The sequence below is a fragment of the Barbus barbus genome (genome assembly GCF_936440315.1).
Source record: "Barbus barbus genome assembly, chromosome: 27".
Classification (NCBI taxonomy): domain Eukaryota; kingdom Metazoa; phylum Chordata; class Actinopteri; order Cypriniformes; family Cyprinidae; genus Barbus; species Barbus barbus.
Genome location: NC_136755.1, coordinates 29,466,482 through 29,486,790, shown reverse-complemented (window position 1 = coordinate 29,486,790; position 20,309 = coordinate 29,466,482). Strand labels below are relative to the sequence as shown.

General features: G+C 35.6%; 2 protein-coding genes across 3 annotated transcripts; one reads left to right on the top strand and one right to left on the bottom strand.

Annotated features, from left to right (window-relative positions):
• Window positions 1–142: 142 nt before the first annotated feature.
• Window positions 143–11,313, top strand: LOC306847547 (transmembrane protein 79-like). Its single transcript, XM_079381537.1, has 5 exons — window positions 143–345; window positions 3,455–3,935; window positions 7,432–7,617; window positions 8,700–8,922; window positions 10,128–11,313. Exons 2-5 carry the CDS (start codon window positions 3,521–3,523, stop codon window positions 10,318–10,320), a joined length of 1,017 nt encoding a protein of 338 aa, XP_079237663.1. The 5' UTR covers window positions 143–345; window positions 3,455–3,520; the 3' UTR covers window positions 10,321–11,313.
• LOC306847543 (glycosylated lysosomal membrane protein-like) lies at window positions 9,790–19,920 on the bottom strand. 2 transcript variants are annotated; one of them, XM_079381533.1, is made up of 7 exons: window positions 19,709–19,892; window positions 18,372–18,644; window positions 15,927–16,121; window positions 14,670–14,888; window positions 13,305–13,570; window positions 11,832–12,012; window positions 9,790–10,316 (listed from the first exon to the last, which is right to left on the bottom strand). In XM_079381533.1, exons 1-6 carry the CDS (start codon window positions 19,796–19,798, stop codon window positions 11,841–11,843), a joined length of 1,215 nt encoding a protein of 404 aa, XP_079237659.1. In that variant the 5' UTR covers window positions 19,799–19,892; the 3' UTR covers window positions 9,790–10,316; window positions 11,832–11,840. The 2 variants fall into 2 exon arrangements, with proteins under 2 accessions (XP_079237659.1, XP_079237658.1); XM_079381532.1 differs by lacking the exon at window positions 9,790–10,316 and having other exon boundaries at window positions 11,279–12,012; window positions 19,709–19,920.
• Window positions 19,921–20,309: the final 389 nt, after the last annotated feature.

Genomic DNA, 20,309 nt, shown 5'->3' with positions numbered 1-20,309 from the left:
CCAATACAGATACAAATGCGTGTTCTGCTCTACAGGCAGAATTAATCATTTTTTATTTTTAAGTGCATTTTTTTTTTACTTTTATCAGCTAACGTCTGCCATTTGAAAACTGATTTGTAATTTTTTTAGTATGCTTAACGAAGCACACTGTGCGATTTTATAGTAAGAGTCTTTGCTGTAAAGTCTAGGCGTCGACTCCAGTCACGTGACACTGAAAGAGAAATGATTTACCTGTCTGTCACACCTGTACAAGAGTCTGAGCACAGCGATCCTGATCGAGTCCGACGCTCCTGAACTCTTATTATATTCCATATACATGTATTAATCTTATCAATGGAGTATCAGGTAAGAAACAACAGCGATTTACTTTCATTCTCAGACTTCACTGTGGTTTTGTTGTAAAATGTCACAAAGTTTCACTTTAAATATCTAAATTTGTAGAAAATATGGTGTTTATATATCATGTTTTCAGAGGATCGTGTGATTGTCACAGACTGTGGTGATTGTGTTTGCTCTGATTTAAAGCGCAGTGATCGTGTAGAGTTGTGTAGAGTTCAGGTTAAACAGGTTGAACTGCATTACTCTTTACACAGTAATGAATCACAGTAACACTGAACAGAGCTGTGTTTATCATCAGAATCAGAATCAGAATCAGAATCAGAATGAGCTTTATTGGCCAAGTATGTTTACACATACAAGGAATTTGTTGTAATGACAGAAGCTCCACAGTGCAACAGAAGGACAGTAACAGGACAGGACACAGGTAATGAAACAAAATAACAGGAAATAGCCAATGACCAATGTACAAAGCAGCAAAAAAAAAAAAAATACTCAATATATAATATAGGCGACTATGCATGTACAGGTCAAGTATGTGCAAATGAGAAAATAAAATAAGTGAGTGTGGTGAATGGATAATGAATTAGTTGTGTGTTCCACGTTTATTTATTGAGTGTTCATGAGATGTATTGACTGAGGGAAGAAACTGTTCCTGTGTCTGGTCGTTCTGGTGCTCAGAGCTCTGTAGCGTCGACCAGACGGTAACAGTTCAAAGAGGGAGTGTGCTGGATGTGAGGGGTCCAGAGTGATTTTACCAGCCTTTTTGCTCACTCTGGATAAGTACAGTTCTTGGAGAGTGGGGAGGGGTGTATCAATGATTCGCTCAGCAGTCCGGACTACCCTCCGTAGTCTTCTGAGGTCAGATTTGGTAGCTGAGCTGAACCAGACAGTTATTGAGGTGCAGAGGATGGATTCAATGATGGCGGAGTAGAACTGTTTCAGTAAGTCCTTTGGCAGATTGAACTTCCTCAGCTGGCAAAGAAAGTACAACCTCTGCTGGGCCTTCCTGACAATGGAGTCTATGTGAATCTCCCACTTCAGGTCCTGAGAGATGGTGGTGCCCAGGAATCTGAATGACTCCACTGCAGTCACAGTGCTGTTCATGATGGTGAGTGGGGGGAGAGCAGGGGGGTCTCTCCTGAAGTCCACGATCATCTCCACAGTTTTGAGCGTGTTAAGCTCCATGTTGTTAAGACTGCACCAGACAGCCAGCTCCTTAACCTCCTGTCTGTAAGCAGACTCGTCACCGTCCTGGATGAGGCCGATCAGTGTGGTGTAGTCTGCAAACTTCAGGAGCTTGACAGAGGGGTCTTTAGATGTGCAGTCGTTGGTGTAGAGGGAGAAGAGCAGTGGGGAGAGTACGCAGCCCTGAGGAGCTCCAGTGCTGATGGTTCGAGTGCTGGATGTGAATTTGCCAAGCTTTACTAACTGCTGTCTGTCTGTCTGTCAGGAAGCTGTTGATCCACTGGCAGACGGAGGTGGGGACGGAGAGCTGAGTTAGTTTATTTTGAAGGGTTTCCGGGATAATGGTGTTAAAAGCAGAGCTGAAGTCCACAAACAGGATCCTCACATAAGTCCCTGGTCTGTCCAGATGCTGCAGGATGAAGTGCAGTCCCATGTTGACTGCATCATCCACAGACCTGTTTGCTCTGTAGGCAAACTGCAGGGGGTCCAGTAAGGGTCCAGTGATGTCCTTCAGATGAGCCAGAACCAGTCTTTCGAATGATTTCATGGCTACAGACATTAGGGCCACAGGTCTGTAGTCATTAAGTCCAGTAATTTTGTGTTTCTTTGGGACGGGGATGATGGTGGAGCGTTTGAAGCATGAGGGGACTTCACACAGCTCCAGTGATCTATTGAAGATCTGTGTGAAGATGGGGGCCAGCTGCTCATCAGTGAACATCTTACTAGTGTTCACTGATAAACCCTGATCCACCAGCTCTGGATGAACTTTGTGTTGGATTTATGAACATAGAAAGCAGATGGTGGATATTAGATATTACAGATACAGGTGCTTCTTTTACACAACATTTTATAGAATGTAGATTTTATTCTATACTAATCGATATTTTACAAATATTAAGTATAATATAAATATTAATTATATTATATAAAATTATGTATTTACATGTAAATGCATGTAAATATTTTCAAAATATATACTGTGTTTGTACATAACACACATTTTGTAAACAACTTTTATTTTGGATGCGATTAATCATTTGTCAGCACTGATACACACACACACACACACACACACACACACACACACACCTATTTAATAATAAGTAGGCCTACTAATAATCTATCATATAAAATAAACAGGTTTTATATATTTTATAATTACATTTCTATTATTAATATTTTATTATTATAAATAATAATAATTATTATTATCATTTATATGAATTAAAGCGATTTAAAAATGGTAATTTATTTAATTATAATTGATAATAGACCTATTAATAATGTACTACTAATAATTAGCCTGGTATATACGTAATGCAATATAATATGGTGATGGGATTGCTGAACTTTACACTTATTTTACACAATTACCCAAAGTTGAATTAAAATGTTTATTTACATGCATGTACTTGGCAGAAGCACTTATTTAAAGCATTGAACATTGTTTTTGTCAGTTGAGGCGCTCACTGGGAATCGAACCCATGACCTTTGCACTTTAACATTAGTTAACTACATTAAACTAACAATGAACTCTTGTTTCTAAAGCATTTATTAATCTTAATGTTTATGTCAAAATTGACTAATACACTAAAAAAAACCTGGTGAAAAAAAAAGTAAACTGTTGATTTTGATTGCTTTCATAAGTCGCTTTGGATAAAAGCATCTGCTAAATGACTAAATGTAAAATGCTCGCTCAGAAATTGCCAGTAAATTTCAATTTATCACCCCCCAAAATAACTAAATAATTGGAAATTAACATCAAATTTAATGTGAAATTTTGAAGTAGAAATTCTTAATTTGGACAGGATTTAAGGAAGCAACCAGAACTGCTAATGGGTTAATAATGATTATGGGTAGCAATAGACAATGCAATATTTGGGCGATCTGAGAAGATCTACACTGGCTGATTGATTCTCTCTGTGTCTAGGACTCTGATGTGCACCTTTCATGTTCAACCCTGAACTAACTGGAGTTTCACTACTAAACCTCAGACATGATCATAGATCAGCAGTCCATCCCAGAAAAACAGACTGATACCAGCATGCTGAAACATCCAGAGGAGCTCAGACCTGCAAACCCTGGCGAGATCTTCTCTGAGCTCAGCAGAAGTGATGGAGGTCTGCCGGATAGCAGGACGGAGAGCAGCCGAGAGCTGGAGGAGCGACACGAACGGATGGAAGCGCTGGCGAAGGATGGTGAAGATGGCAGACGGCTCCAGGACTCCTGGGGTCCAGAGAAAGGCATGCAGGCGTTCACGCCGAACGTGATGATCGTGCAGCCCACGGGTCACGAGGACGTCCAGAAGGAGATTCAGACGGAGAAGATTCCTCTGTATGTGCAGAACTTCCACACAAACCCTCCAGAACATTTCCACCCGCCGTGGATTGACGAAATAGACAAACCTGAAGGTAAACGACTTATTTGAACACCTCTTAAAGGGTTAGTTCACCCAAAAATTTTAATTAGCCCATGTTTTACTCCCCCTCGAGGCATCCTAGATGTATTTGACTTTCTTCTTTCAGACGAATCCGATCAGAGTTATATTAATTTGTCCTGGCTCTTCCAAAGCTTTATAATGGCAGTGAATGGGTGTTATTTTTCAACAGTCTAAAAGAAGTGCAGTAAAGTGCATCCATCCTTAATAAAATGTGCCTCACACGGCCCCGGGGGGAGAATAAAGGCCTCCAGTAGCAAACCGATGCGTTTTTGTAAGAAAAATATCCATATTTAACATTTTATAAACAGTAATCGCTAAGCTGCTCCAGCAGATGATGTAGGACGACGGTGTAGTGTTAGCTCCAGTGAGAGATGTTAGTCTCGCGAGAAACCAACGTTTGTTTAAAGGAGCAAAGAAAGCAAAGTGTCCTTACTTTAGAAAGGAAAACCAGTCTCCTCTTGGCTTATATCGAAATCCTCCCACATTTTTCTTTACAAATCCTTGTTTTGCTTTGCTCCGTCTCCTCTGTGCTTCCGCGTTCGTCACCTTTCACTGGAGCTAACGCTATGCATATGTCATCCCATCCGCGGGAACAGCTACCACCTACAACAGTTAGCGCAAGTTAGAGATTACTGTTTATAAAATGTTCAATATAGAGATGCACCGATTGCAATTTTCTTGGCCGATTCCGATTTTTTTGGAAATGTGACCTGCCGATACTTAGAAAGTGATTTTCTTTCTAAGAACTATAATTGACAGCATATGCAAACAAAAATCTATGCAAATTTCAACAAAAAATTATTTACATAATAAAAGAAATTATTAAACATTACAATTCCCCCAATCTAGACTAATTTACAGATTTTCTCTCACTTAAACAACTCTCAAAATGAAGTGCTCTGTGACTGGAAAGAGGAAGAAATAGTTAACTTAAAATGAGTTGCTGTATGTAACAAAACAGATGTCATTTCCCACTATGTTTATAAATGGTCATTTTTTGAAAGTGAAAGTGACGTGACATAATGCCAAGTGTGGTGACCCATACTCGGAATTCGTGCTCTGCATTTAACCCATCCAACGTGCACACACACAGCAGTGAACACACACACACACACACAGCAGTGAACACACACACACACACACAGCAGTGAACACACACACACACACACAGCAGTGAACACACACACACACACACAGCAGTGAACACACACACACACACAGCATTGAACACACACACACACACACACAGCAGTGAACACACACACACACACACACACAGCAGTGAACACACACACACACAGCAGTGAACACACACACACACACACAGCAGTGAACACACACACACACACACACACTGCAGTGAACACACACACACAGCAGTGAACACACACACACACAGCAGTGAACACACACACACACACACACACAGCAGTGAACACACACACACACTGCAGTGAACACACACACACACTGCAGTGAACACACACACACACACTGCAGTGAACACACACACACTGCAGTGAACACACACACACACACTGCAGTGAACACACACACACTGCAGTGAACACACACACACAGCAGTGAACACACACACACAGCAGTGAACACACACACAGCAGTGAACACACACACACACACAGCAGTGAACACACACACACAGCAGTGAAAAACCACACACACAGCAGTGAACACACACACACACACACACACACACACAGCAGTGAACACACACACACACAGCAGTGAACACACACACACCGTGAACACACACACACAGCAGTGAACACACACACACAGCAGTGAACACACACACACAGCAGTGAACACACACACACACACACACACACACACACACTGTGAACACACACACACCGTGAACACACACACACACACACACACACTGTGAACACACACACACCGTGAACACACACACACACACACACACACACACACAGCAGTGAACACACACACACCGTGAACACACACCCGGAGCAGTGGGCAGCATTTATGCTGCGGCGCCCGGGGAGCAGTTGAGGGTTCGGTGTCTTGCTCAAGGGCACCTCAGTCGTGGTATTGAGGGTGGAGAGAGCGCTGGACATTCACTCCCCCCACCTACAATCCCTGCCGGCCCGAGACTCGAACCCACAACCTTTGGATTACGAGTCCGACTCTCTAACCAAAAATCCCCCCCCCTAACCTTATAAATGTGTCAAATTCTTACTTTGTTTCAGTTAATTCAGTTAGCATAAGAAACTGTAGAGTTGATACCAGCAAAGAAAACATTATAAAGCTTGGAAGAGATTGGATTCGTCTGAAAGAAGGAAGTCATGTATACCTCGAGGGTGAGTAAATCATGGGCTAATTTTCATTTTTGGGTGAACTAACCTTTTAATCTGTCGATGGTTTTCAAAGCATATGTAACCAGATTTGTGTGGGACAGACAGTATTTATCATTTAAAAACAATCGGTACGGCATAATAGTTCATTCAAACCCTAAACTAGCAGTATGGAAGATATTTGGATGAAAACGGGAGTATGTACTGCTTAGTGGACACTGTATTCTAGATTGAAAAGTTATCTTGCAGCAGTATGAAGTAATAGTTTTGTCAGTATTGACATTATAAAGCAGTAACTTCTAATGTGAAATATTAAAACTTTTTAATGATAGTTTGATCAAACAATGAGTTAAAAAAACTATTGATTGGTTTCTGGATCATTGATTGTATTTAAAATGAAAGGAATTATTTTTTATTTTTACATTTTCCTCTTTCATTGTTTCATAGTTTTTGTTTTTTAATATATCCATAGAGTTTATTCATTTTTATTTATTTTCGTACATCAAGTTAAACTAAACAACATGAGAAATGTTGCTTAAAATAAATAAAACTTTATAGTTTAAAAATGTTTGTTTTAATATTTTATAATATTTCAGTAAACGTTTGTGTTATTTTAGTTTCATTGAGATACTATTATAGTTTTTATTAATATTTTGTTTTAATTTTAAAGTTTTGGTAATTTTGTTTTTGTCTTTTTAATGTCAATTATAGCTTTTATTAATTTTATTTCTGTTAGTTATTTTAGTTCTTTAAGTTAAACATCTAGCTGAAATGAAATGTTTGTTTTTTTATTTCAGTTAAGAAAAGTAAAAACTATTCATATTTAAGTGTCATTTAAATCGTTTATTTTATACCAAGTAACAAAAATAAAATATGAAAATTTACAAATAATTTAAAATAAACATTAATTGAAATAAAATATGAAATGTATTATTTCCATTAGTGTTTATTTTATTTCAAGTAACAATTATTTTAAGGTTTTAGTTTTAGCTAAAAATAATAACCTGTATAAAGTAGCGTGCATTGCATTGTGGGATACATAATCATACTGTACATTTTGGCAAAAGGCTCAAACGTTATTCTATGCTAAAGAAATGTTTGTTGATCACAGATCTCTGTCTCTCTCAGACAGTTGTTGTGTGGAGGTTGTGCGCTTGTGTGTTTGTGTAACGGCTGCTGCGGTGATTTTCCCGTTACTGACGTGGGCCGGATACAAGCTCCTCCCCTTCGATGCCCCGCCCCTCGACAGCCCCGCCCTCAGACTGGTCTACACTCTGCGCTGTGCCTTCTTCGCCAGCATTCCCATCGTGCTCGGTCAGCCAATAATCACGTCTCCATTTAATCTATTAAAAACGTTAACATGTACACTACTGTTTAAAAGATTTGAATGTTTCTGCTCAATACAGTAAAAAATTATACATTTTTACAAATTTTTCCAAATAGCTGTTTTTTGTGTGTAATGTGTATATATTATTCTATGTGTATGTTAAAGTGTAATTTATTTCTGTGATCTGCAGCTGTATTTTCAGCATCATTACTCCAGTCTTCAGTGTCACATGATCTTCAGAAATCATAATAATATACTGATTTACTGCTCAAGACACATTATTATTATTATCAATGTTGGGGAGTAACTAGTTACATGTAACGGAATTCCGTAATTTAATTCTAAAATAAATGTAACTATAATTTGTTACAGTTACTGAGAAAAAAGGTGTAACTAAATTACAGTTACTTATGAAAATGTTAATGATTACAAAAGGGGTTACATCTGAATATGATCTCACACATACAGATTTGATTGATTTCTTTCCCAAATTGCATTGACTGCTTTAAAATATGAAACACCAATGTTTCAGGAGTTTAGGATAAACTCATTATCCTATTTATAACCGTTTTATTTCCTATTTCAGTTTATAGATAAATGAACTGCCAGGGTTTTCTGTCATAGCTATGCAAAGATTTGATTTCAAAAGCAGTATCATAGCTACTAAACTATATCTTATGATTTTAAATCTTTATTTAACCTTTGAGGTCGCTCTAAATGAAAAGAGGTGCTAAAGTCTAATTTTGTGGTGGCTGTGCTTCAAAATGAAATGATTATAATCTTAACTGAAGTGATGACGGATTCTGAAAGTCTGACAGTAATCAGTGCTGAGTTCTACTGTAAGGTTAACCCGGCCTGCTTTACATGTCTCAATGATTAACAGTTGAAAACATTTGTTAGAAATGTACAAAAGTAATCAAAAAGTAATGTTACTTTATTAAAGTAACTGAAATAGTTACACTACTTGTTACATTTGAAATAGGGTAACTTGTAATCTGTAGCCCATTACATTTCCAAAGTAACCTCCCCAGCGCTGATTCTCATTGTTATTGATGCTGTTATTTGTCAGGTGTGCTGGTTCAGGGCGTAGCGCGTCTGAGGTTCGGGACGCTGAAGCCTCTGTTTGAGGGGACGTGGGAGAATCGTGAGGTGATCGTTCACACTCATTACGTGCGAGACTCGCTGCACCTGCACCTGCTCTACTTCCTGCAGCTCGCCGTCATGGCAACATACACCCAACAGGAAATGCTCAAGCTGGTGCCGCTCCTCACCATCATCTTCGTCTTTGGCAGGTGTGTTAATTTTAAATGTTACATTTACATTGTTTCAGTACTCTAAAAATTAATAATTACACGTTACATTGTTTGGTGTTTTAAATGTAACATTTACATTATTACAATACTCTAAAAATGACTAAATATGTTACATTGAGGGAGGGGGAGATTTCCAGTTGTATTAAGTAAATAAATTCAATAAATACACTTTACGTGTTTTATATTTGAACATTTTTAATTTTAAGACTTTTTAATGTGACTTATTTTTGTTGCCATACTCTAAAATAATTTTAGAGTGTGGCAATAAATTACATTAGTTGTAATTTTCTACCATATGTTACATATTTGGGGACTTAATTTTTTTAAGTAAATAAATCTAATACATAATGTTACATGTTTCTTGGTAATGTTGCTTTTTTACAAACGTTACTTTTTTTTTAAATAAAATGTTTAAATGCAACATTTGCATTATTACAATACTCTAAAAATGACTAAATATATTGGGGGAGGGGGAGATTTTCAGCTGTAAGTAAATAAATTCAATAAATAGAAATGTTACATGTTTTCATATTTGGAAAAAAATAATTTTAAGACTTTTAAAATGTAACTTTATATTTATTGCCATTCTAAAATAATTTTAGAGTATGGCAATAAATATAAAGTTATGTAATTATTATTATTAGTAGTAATTTTGTAACGTTACATTTTTGGGAAAGGGAGAGAGTAAATAAATCTAATACATAAAAATGTTACATGTTTCTTGGGAATGTTACTTTTAAGACTTAAATGTACATTTATTATTATTGCAATAATCTAAGATGACCTTACTAATTATATGATGCATTGTTTGGGAAAGGAGAGATTTTCGAAGGAAATAAATTCTGTAAATTCAAATGTTAAGTGTTTATTAGAAAAATGTTACTTTTAAGTTGGAAAATGTAGCATTTGCATGATTAAAATGCTTTAAAGTTGCATCTCTGTTACATTGAGGAAGGGAGATATTAAATAAAACCACTGTAACATTACTGTACTTGTTAATTAAAAAAAATATGGAATTCATGTTACTTTAAGTACAAACCAAACAAATCATTCATAAACCATTTCTGAATAAACTGTTACATTCAATTCACTGAGACAATTTACGTAAGAACGTTTTTACAAACATATTCTCACTTATTTGATGAAAGCCGTTAATGTTAGTGTGTTTTGTGTTTTATTCTCAGACTGATCTACTGGGTGTGTGTTGTGTTCGGCAGCAGCGTCCGAGCGCTCGGATTCGCTCTCTCTTTCCTGCCTCTGCTTGTTCTGCTGGCCGCAAACCTTTATTTCATTGGCTCAGTGAGCGGACAGGAGGCGGTGTTTCATGTGACTCCGCCCACTACAGCTTCACCCCCAAAAAAGAGGTGGTGGGGCTGAAAAACAGCGTCCGAATAATCAGAATTATCACTTAAAAAGCCAGCGATCACTTTACTGCAGATGCTCAAATAATAAAGACTGAAGGACTGAATGAAGGACTCTGACTTGAAGAGACGATGAAGGAGACGAAACTCAATATGCGTCATGAGACTAAACCAGTTTAACTGCTGCAAACCTCAGAAGTTACTCACTATGACTTCACAAACACGTCTGAAATCAGAAGAAGTAGTGATGTGAGATTATCTAAATCTTGGATAATTTTTTTTTTTGCATTACAGAAGTGTTTTGATGTTTCAGACATGTTTCAGTCACACTGTCATTATGATTGCTGATATTTCATTGAGTGTCCTCATATGTTTAATAATGTTTATCACAATGCAGTCTTGTCGAGAGAATCTGATATTTCTATATGTATATGATGTTTGAATGTTTATGAATAAATCATGCACTAGATGATTGCTTTTATTGATTTTGGGATTTGATTCAAATGAGTTTATTTTTCCTAACAGATCCTACAGTAAAATCACTTTATTAAAAGCTAATGTTATAAAAAGAGCACACAAAAATGTACAATCAATAAAATAACAACATTTGAGATCTCTCTCTCTCTCTCTCTCTCTATATATATATATATAGTATTATTAAGTTATTAGGTTCGTTATTTTGTAAAATTACAAGAGATGAAATAACATTTTATATAAAATTGAATTTGCATTTAATATATTTTTCTCCTGACAGATACTACAGTAAAATTACTTTACTGAAAATTTTAAACTTTTAAAACCCTATAAAGTTAACAATCAATGCAGTAACATCACCCTGTTGTTTTTGTCCTGCTGATATTTCACTGATTTATGTCATATTCCTCATATTTACTCATTTGAATCATAATGCAGTCTTGTGTCTAGAGTCTGTTTCCACTTGTATATGTTTGTGTTTATAAATAAATGCACGAGACATCGGTCCACAAAGTGTTGAATAAATTTATAAAGTGAAAAAGAAGTTTTTGAATCCATATTTACATTTGTATAAGTCACTAAAGGCAACCACACAAGGAAAGATGCAAATGAACGTTTACAAAACGCCTTCACAATAACCTCAGTTATGTTAAAAACATCCAAACTAAACATTGAACAGAGTGAGAATCCCTGAGAATCTCCAACAGTGCAGTTTGCATTAAATATGAAAGCATTTGCATAGATTTCAGGTCATCAATCTGGTCAATTAAATTGATTTTACAAGCAGGATTTTGGCACAAACAAACATCAAGTATGAAAAACGATGAACAATCAAATAATATCTCCATTGCACTTTTAGTTTTGACTGTGGCCAATGAGATTTAGGTATAAAGGTGTAAAAAATTCAGTATGAAATCAAAAGTTTTTCTGTGTAATTGGTCAGTTAAATTAAACTCTCATCCACTCGTCAGTAACGTGTTTCTAATGGTCCACTCTGGAGTCAGTAACCTCATCACTGATTGGCTGGTGTATGCATTGGGGCGGGGCTTGTACCGTAAGCTCTCAGTTGATTGGCTCGTAGCCAGAAGAGTGCGACATCCTCTTGCGGATCCAAACAAACACTCCACCCACGATAATGATGACCAGAGGAATACCAAGTCCAACGGCTATGATGGCAATGATTAACGTGGAGAACGAATCAGCCGGAGGCTCGCCCAAGCCCACTAAAACAGTCCTGAGAGCAAATCAAACAAACATTATTCAAACAGACCAAACACTCTCACAATATTGGCTATAGTTCATTTACTTTGCTCTAAAGCTGTAGGTTGTGATTTTATAGGTGTATGTAGAGTACATTACAATTAATGTTCAGAGTCTCTTAATTTTGACACTTTCAGAACATTCTGACTCAACCAATCATGAGAGTTTGGGGGCGTGGCTATCTGTTTGATTGGCTGATGGCAGAAGAGGGGTGTGGTCAGGAAGAAAACATTTAATACATATCTTCAAATAAAAATATGCAAGAACAATTTAAATATTTCAAATATTTGAAATTCAATTTTTAATATTTCATTATTTTGTAATAATAATAATAATAATAATAAAAACTTTATTTTATAAAGTGCCTTTAAAAAACAATATAATCAATACAATAAAAAAACTGTACAAAATCAACAAGCAAATGCAAAAAAATATGTCTTGAGTTGAACTTTAAAAACATCATAATTCTGATTCAAGAACTCGGAGATCTTCAAAGGACTGAGCATAGAAAGAGAAAGCTTTATAGATCATAGACGTGTTTGAGGAACAACCAATGAGTTTTAGAGAAAAAAATACAATCTAATACTCATTTAATATGAAGAGCATGTTTAATATTTCAAATTCAAAAATCAGAAAATATTCACATATTATTAGAAATATTTGTAATATTTTATTATTTTCCTGAAGTATGGGTAAAAGAGTAACCTAGAAACTACAAAAGAATCAATAGAAAAGTCCAATGAAATTACAATCCATAAACAATCTATTCATATCTTATTATTAACTATAATCTAACAGATACTTATTAGCAAGTATTGTTAAAAAGTAAATGATAAATTAAAGATAACTAAGGATGCACCGAAATGAAAATTCTTGGCTGAAGCCGAAACCGAAGAAAAATGAAAAACTGTTTATAACAGTTTTTTGTGTTTTTTTCCACATGCATTTTGCCAATTTTTTCCCCATTGCAGGAATTAAATAGCCAAAATGTGCTTTTTACTGATTTGTCTTGCTTTTCAAAGAAAAAATTAATCACAAAACAACAATTTAAAAATATTCACTTAACATTCTAGCAGACATTTTAAGTAAATTTAACTTAAAATGTTAGTAAAATATGATTTTTTTGGCCATTTCTGAGAATAACTTAATTTAATATTTCAATAATTTAATATTTAGTACTTTCAATATTTTCAATTAAAATTTTTTTTTTTACATGTTATTAAAAATAGCATTCAATGTAAGAATGCAGTGCAGTGTGTGGCTCACCAGCTGACGTATTTGGTGTTGCTGTAAAACACCGGGTCTTTAGCGATGCCGAAGCTGATGTTCAGGCCGTAAGTCTGAGGATCGTCTGTGAAATACGCCTGGACCAGACCGGACCGAGGGATGCGGTTCACAGACACGAGCTGGGAGTGTTTGCAGGGCGTAGCGTCCTCAAACACCGGCTCAGGTTTACGATACGCCACGGGCTTCCACTGATTATAACCCCAAACACCGCTGCTGTTCACCGGAGACGCCACCCACTGAGACACCTGACAAACACTCACAGCAGTCAACTCAACACAGTTTACTCCAGATTTCACATTTACACTCAAAGCAACGTTGTTTTAACAACAGCTACACACTTATAAGCATTATAAAGGTGTTCATAATGCACATTGTAATGCATTATATCTTTTCTAGTGCTGTCAAACGATTAATCACATCCAAAATCAAAGTTTGTTTACATAATGTGTGTGTACTGTGTTTATTTATTATGCATATATAAATACACACACACACACACACACACACAGTATATATTCTGAAAATATTTACATGTATATATGTACATTCATATAATTTATATTATATATAAATAAATATATTTAATACATAAACAACATATTTTTCTTAAATATATCTATGCAAGTGTGTGTATTTACAGATGCATAATAAATATACACAGTATACACATATATTATGCATTCATTCATTCGTTATTATGTAAACAAAAACTTTAAAATGTAAATTGTTTGACAGCACTAATCTTTTCATAAAAAAAAAAATAACCAAAGGTTTTTAAAAAATCCATTAAAGTATAATCCATTAAAATAATATTTGGAGGTTTGTTTGTCATGTGTTTTAATGGATTATACTTTCTAAAGGTGTAACAATGAACAGATATACATTATATTAATTATTCATTAGATTATTATAAGGTGCATTGCAAAGCATAATTACTGCATTAAAACCACTTTTTTATGCATTATATAGAAAGGCTTTAAGTAAAGTGTTACCAGATTTTTTATATATATGTATACACATGCAAGTGGTTTTATTTTGCATTCAATAACCTGTATTGTTTTTCAGTGTCTTGAATATTTTATACTGCTGATCGACACTGATAAACGTCATCTGTTGTTGTTCTGTTGTGCATTTCTTCTTTTTCTTAACTAATATTAATCAAGATTAATCAATACTTCAACATCAGTTGATAAATTAACTAATGGTTCTTTGCTGTAAAGTTGAACACAAGGTGTAAAGTTTTGCCTTTGCTCAAAGTATCATCCAGAGAAATCAGCAATGTTTCTCAAACCGAATCATGAGTCGATGTTAACCCCTAAAATCCAGGTTTGCTTTAGTTTTCACCTTAAAGATGGAGGGTGTGTACTCATCGTCTATAGAGCTGAGGATATCCACTCGTCCCTCGAACCCTGATTCACCTACAGACTGAAACTCCAGAGCAAATCTGGAGCTGTTTCCTTGCGGCGTCACGCCGTCCAGCCACACGTGCAGCTGCGAGGAGTTAGCGTTATGATGGAGACTCGGCCAGGCTTTATCACGACCCACCGACTCAAACGCTGAGAACTGAGGACAGAAATCACAGTTACTGTATATTAGGGCTGGGCGATTTCTCAGATTTTAGTGCCGTGTTTTTATAATGTCGTTTCATGCACGAGACGCTGCAAGAGACGCGAGCGCAACAGTCAAACACGTCCATGTTTACACAGAAAAAAACACAGGAAACACAGCGCAATCGAATAAAAAAATTAATTGTAACTTCTACTGTATGTGTGATATATCACGTTTGCATCATGGTTTTACAGAACATTTATAGTTAATAATATCTACTTGTGTTATATTCAAGTCATTTTGAATTACCTTTACTTTTTAAAAGCATTTTCCTCGTATTATTTCTGAACACATATAACATGTATAAGACAAGTTTGTACAAAATGTAGTTGTAGTTCATGCATCTTGATTTGTTTAACATTTACATCATGTTGACAGCTTCATGTGTGGTGCACTTGGAATATCATGTTGTAATTACATTTTTAAGTTGACTAGTTAAAAATCGTAAAAAATCGAGAATTGGTAAAACGTTCTGAAAAAAAAACTGAGATTTCAATGTTTTGCCAAATCGCCCAGCCCTACAAATCCACACAATATGTGTCCCTGGAGCACAAAACCAGTCATCAGTAGCACAGGTATATTTGTAGCAATAGACAACAATACATTGTATGGATCAAAATTATACATTTCTCTTTTATGCCAAAAATCATTAGGATATTAAGTAAAGATCATGTTCCATTAAAATATTTTGTAAATTTCCTACCATAAATATATTAAAACTTCATTTTTGATTAGTAATATGCATTGCTAAGAACTTAATTTGAACAACTTTAAAGGTGATTTTCTCAATATTTAGATTTTTTTGCACCCTCAGATTCCAGATTCTCAAATAGTTGTATCTCAGACAAATATTGCCCGATCATAACAAACCATACATCAATGGAAATATTATTTATTTAGCTTTCAGATGATGTATAAATCTCAATTTTGAAAAATTGACCCTTATGACTGGTTTTGTGCTCCAGGGTCACACGTTGCTGTAGTTCTGCTCACCTGCAGACAGAGGGAGCCGTTGAGGAAACTCTCCGTCTTCTCTCCGCCGCACAGCTTCACCGTGGGATCCGACTGGTTAACACTGACGGTCAGGTCGGACCAGATGAAGTTCTGCAGCTCGTATGGAGGGTAAAAGCTGGACTCTGCCGTCTGCTGAGGGTCTGCGGTGTTATTAACATCATCGTACTCCCACACCTGACAAACAATCACATCAATGTTTTCATTTCTTGCCTTCATCTGTAAGGATTAGGCTTGTAATAAACAAGTTAGTATACTTGTAATAATGTCAACTTGTCAATAATGGTGATATAATTTTTAAACACATTTCCGATATTTCGATGATTCCCATACATTTATTTATTTGTGGTGTTTGACTTTGCTGAATAAACATGAGCACTGCACGTTTCAAAATCAAAACGCGGCGCGGGTGATTTATATGAATGTATCTCTGAAGAGAACTGACTGTCTTCAGAATAGTTTTGATGGCATTTTCATTTTCTCTGATAAAGTAGCGTTCATGAGCGGAGCTGCTTACAGCCATTACTGGGGAAACCGCTAGTTCTGCCGCTCTCAAAGCGCCTCCTACTGGCAGACAATCAGACTGCATTTTCAATAATAAGCCAGTCTCCAGCAACATGTTTTCAATTTATTTATTTTTTTCTGCAGCAACTCACTTGGAGTCAGTATAATTTTACAGTACAGTCTTTTTTTGTGTGTGTGTGGGGGGGGGGGGTGAAGAAATTATAGAAATTAATACTTTTATTTAGCAAGGATGCTTTAAATTGATCAAAAGTGATAATAAAGACATTTATAATGTTACAAAAAAATTAAATTTCATATAGATGCTGTTCTTCTGAACTTTCTATTAATCAAAGAAACCCGAAAAAATTCTGCTCTGCTGTTTTAAACATAATAATAATTGTTTTTTGAGCAGTATATCAGAATATTAGAATGATTTCTGAAGGATCATGTGACTGGAGTAATGATGCTAAAAATTCAGTTTTGAAATCACAGGAATAACTTGCATTTTAAAATATATTCAAATAGAAAACTATTATATAAAAATATTTCAAAATGTTTGTTTTTGCTGCATTTTGGATCAAATAAATGCAGGCTTGGTGAGCAGAAGAGAATTCAAAACACAAAAATCTTACTGTTCAATAACTTTTGACTGCATGGTAGTGTATGTTAGCCTACAGTTTGAAGTTAAAGATATTAATATTAATAAGGTGAGTCTGAGATGTTTATTTGACAGTGATTTCACATTTCTTGTATGAAGGCTAAATACAAATAAAAGATGAACATTCATTTATTTGTGCAGTTTTTCCCCTCTCTAAAATATTATAAAGTTTTATAGTAGGAGTTCATAGACTTGCCAGATTCATTTTTCTCAAGTTTGGAGGTACAGACATCTGTTGTGGGCATTCTTGGTAGTTTTTTTAAATAGTGTTCATATCGATATCGGAATTATATCGTATCGACCAAAATTAAGAAATATATCGTGATATAAATTTTGGCCATATCATCCAGTCCTAACGTGACGCAACTCACGCTGCTAGATCATATGACAACATGGTAAAGTATGCAGTATGTCCAGATTACATTCATACTATATAGAACATACTCTTTTTGCAGTAATTACTTATTTTTTAAAAGTACCTAGAGTATGTGATTTCAGACACAGCCTGTATTTACACAGACAGAGAGTTAAGGTGCGTCCCAAATCACATACTTATACACTATTCCATAACGTTTTGTAGTATACATGTGACCCTGGAACACAAAACCAGTCATAAGGGTACATTTTTATTTTTTTATGATTTATGCATAAATGAATAAATAATCTTTCCATTGATGTATGGTTTGTTATGATAGGACAATATTTGGCTGAGATGCAACTATTAGAAAATCTGGAATCTGAGGGAGCAAAAAAATCTAAATATTGAGAAAATCTCCTTTAAAGTTGTTCAAATGAAGTTCTTAGCAATGCATATTACTAATCAAAAATGAATATTTGATATATTTATGGTAGGAAATTTACAAAATATCTTCATGCAACATGATCTTAATATCCTAATGATTTTTGTCATAAAAGAGAAATGTATAATTTTGATCCATACAATGTATTGTTGGCTATTGCTACAAATATACCTGTGTTACTGATGACTGCTTTTGTGCTGCAGGGACACATATAGTGCAAGGATTGCATTCACACAGAAAATTCCAAAAAGAAAAAGTGCACTTTAAATATCCAGATGATGCACTTAACTTATATAAAATGTTGGACACGATGCACTCAGCTGTCGCAGCTTTAATTACGTCGCAAAGGGGGAGTGGCTATCAGACTCCGATTATTAATGACAAAATAACGTTATTAAATTCATACACTACATAGTTGTTGCACAAGTACAGTGCATAGTGTATAGTGTGCAGTTTTAGACTCACTCTGGTGAACACTAGAGCGCTGCTGTACTGCACGCTGCTCGGCGGATCCACGCTCAGGCTGCCGGATGAACTGTGCTTGATAAACTCAGGCCACTTCACATGTACTTCAGACTCAGTGCTGTTTGTGTGGACCATCAGCAGCGCTGGAGCTCCAGAGTTACACAGCAAGAAGTGCAGCGTGTCATTGAGCCCCAGCCCTCGCACATGAACCAGACCCACTCCAGGAGGAAGAACCGACGGCGGCGTCAGACCGGGATTCAGCTCCACAGACACCTGAGAACATGAGAGAGACGACCACAGACACACCTTTACAGCATAATCTGAATTACAGACATTATAGAGTCCTAGAGAGGTTCGGGTTATCTAGCTGACAAACATAGATGATGTTTTGCTGAAATGTTAAATTGCAAAAACTGACTTGTGACATTTAAGTCATTAAGCAGACGCCTTTATCCAAATGAGGACAAACACAAGAGCAATAATATGCAAGTGCTATGACAAGTCTCGGTTAGCCTAACGCAATACATGTAGCAAGGTTTTATATATAAAATAAACTAATAAAACTAGGTAGATAGAATAGAAAAAGAATAGAGAAAGCTAGTATTACAGGCTCTCTTTTAAAAAAGGAAGTATCAAACAAATCAGAAATGTTTTGCTTCATATTGTAATATTTTCTTGCATATGTTTTTATGAATTTATAGTTGCCGTATTTACATAGTTACAATATAGGCTAGATATACAACTTAAATCATTGGAAATTAAAAACAAACAAACCATTTTTGTAGCAAAACATTTTTTTAATAAAAGCATAAAATCGAAATGATTCATATAAAATAAAAGCTTTTAGTGGTGAGGCCAGTGATTCCCTGATTTAATTAAATAATAATTTCTCTATATTATTGTACATTATAATGAATGTAGAATTATAAAATACAGGTTATGGGTTTAGGCATAAATAATAACTCTATAATGTATATAAAACACAGGTTCATGTCACTAATTATAATGAAATATCACATAGTTCAGCAGGACAGGCACAAATCAGCCTAAATGAGCATTGGCAGTGAATCAGGGCTTTAGACAGGATACTGCAGGATGTGGTAGTCTGGGATGTGTACCATGGTAAATAATTATGGTAATCAAACAGTATTATCCGTCACTGAATTACTGTAAATATATTTAGTAAGGTATGAGACAGGAAAATGGTATATTTATTATTAACTTGACACATGAAAGTAAACGCAGTTGTTCTTGTAAGCTGTGTGTGTTATGGAGGAATGAGCAGCTTTGTAAAGATTAATTGTTGTATTGTTTTGTAGATCAATGATGATGTTTACCTTCCGTCGAAATTTATCCTCATTTCCCAGAAGTCCAAGCGCAGCACCAAACAGCACAGAAAACACACAATTGGCTTTAAACGTCGACATGTTTTAAACTATGAACATAAATGCAGAACGAAGAAGTGACATTTCTACTGCTGCTGATTTAGTTTCATTTCAATCACGTGACCTGTGCGGCTCTAGCGGATGATCTCTATAGATGTATATACATAGAGGCTGAGTAGCAACTGTTTCTATGAGCTGTTGGAGCGGTCGAAAGCGAAATCTATACAAATCTATGGCTGATCTGAGATCAGTTCCGGGAACTGGAAATAGGCAGTCATCGTCCCTATTTAAAAAAAAAAAAATTTTATTGAATACTTGAAAAAGAACAATAACAATTGTCAACATTGTTAACTCACAATAACACAACAATCCAGGGTCTCTCAGTCGAAAGGAAATGCTAAGTCCCTCAGCAAAGCCACCGTTCTTATTGCTTTTAGATTCTTAGAGAACTCAATACAATCAAAATACATTTCAGTTCAACAAAAAAGAGGTTTGTTTTCAGAAAATTTACATTTATGAATATGACATTTCTATAAGTAAACTCAAAATTAGG

Bases quoted from the DNA above. Each gene is read 5' to 3' on its own strand.
- LOC306847543 (XM_079381532.1), bottom strand. From the start codon at position 19,798: ATGTCGACGTTTAAAGCCAATTGTGTGTTTTCTGTGCTGTTTGGTGCT. The intron at 16,122-18,371 runs GTGAGTCTAAAA...ATTGTTTGTCAG, and splicing joins GCGCTCTAGTGTTCACCAGA to GTGTGGGAGTACGATGATGT. The intron at 14,889-15,926 runs GTGAGCAGAACT...TTCTGTCCTCAG, and splicing joins ACGGCTCCCTCTGTCTGCAG to TTCTCAGCGTTTGAGTCGGT.
- LOC306847547 (XM_079381537.1), top strand. From the start codon at position 3,521: ATGATCATAGATCAGCAGTCCATCCCAGAAAAACAGACTGATACCAGC. The intron at 7,618-8,699 runs GTCAGCCAATAA...GTTATTTGTCAG, and splicing joins CAGCATTCCCATCGTGCTCG to GTGTGCTGGTTCAGGGCGTA. The intron at 8,923-10,127 runs GTGTGTTAATTT...TTTTATTCTCAG, and splicing joins ATCATCTTCGTCTTTGGCAG to ACTGATCTACTGGGTGTGTG.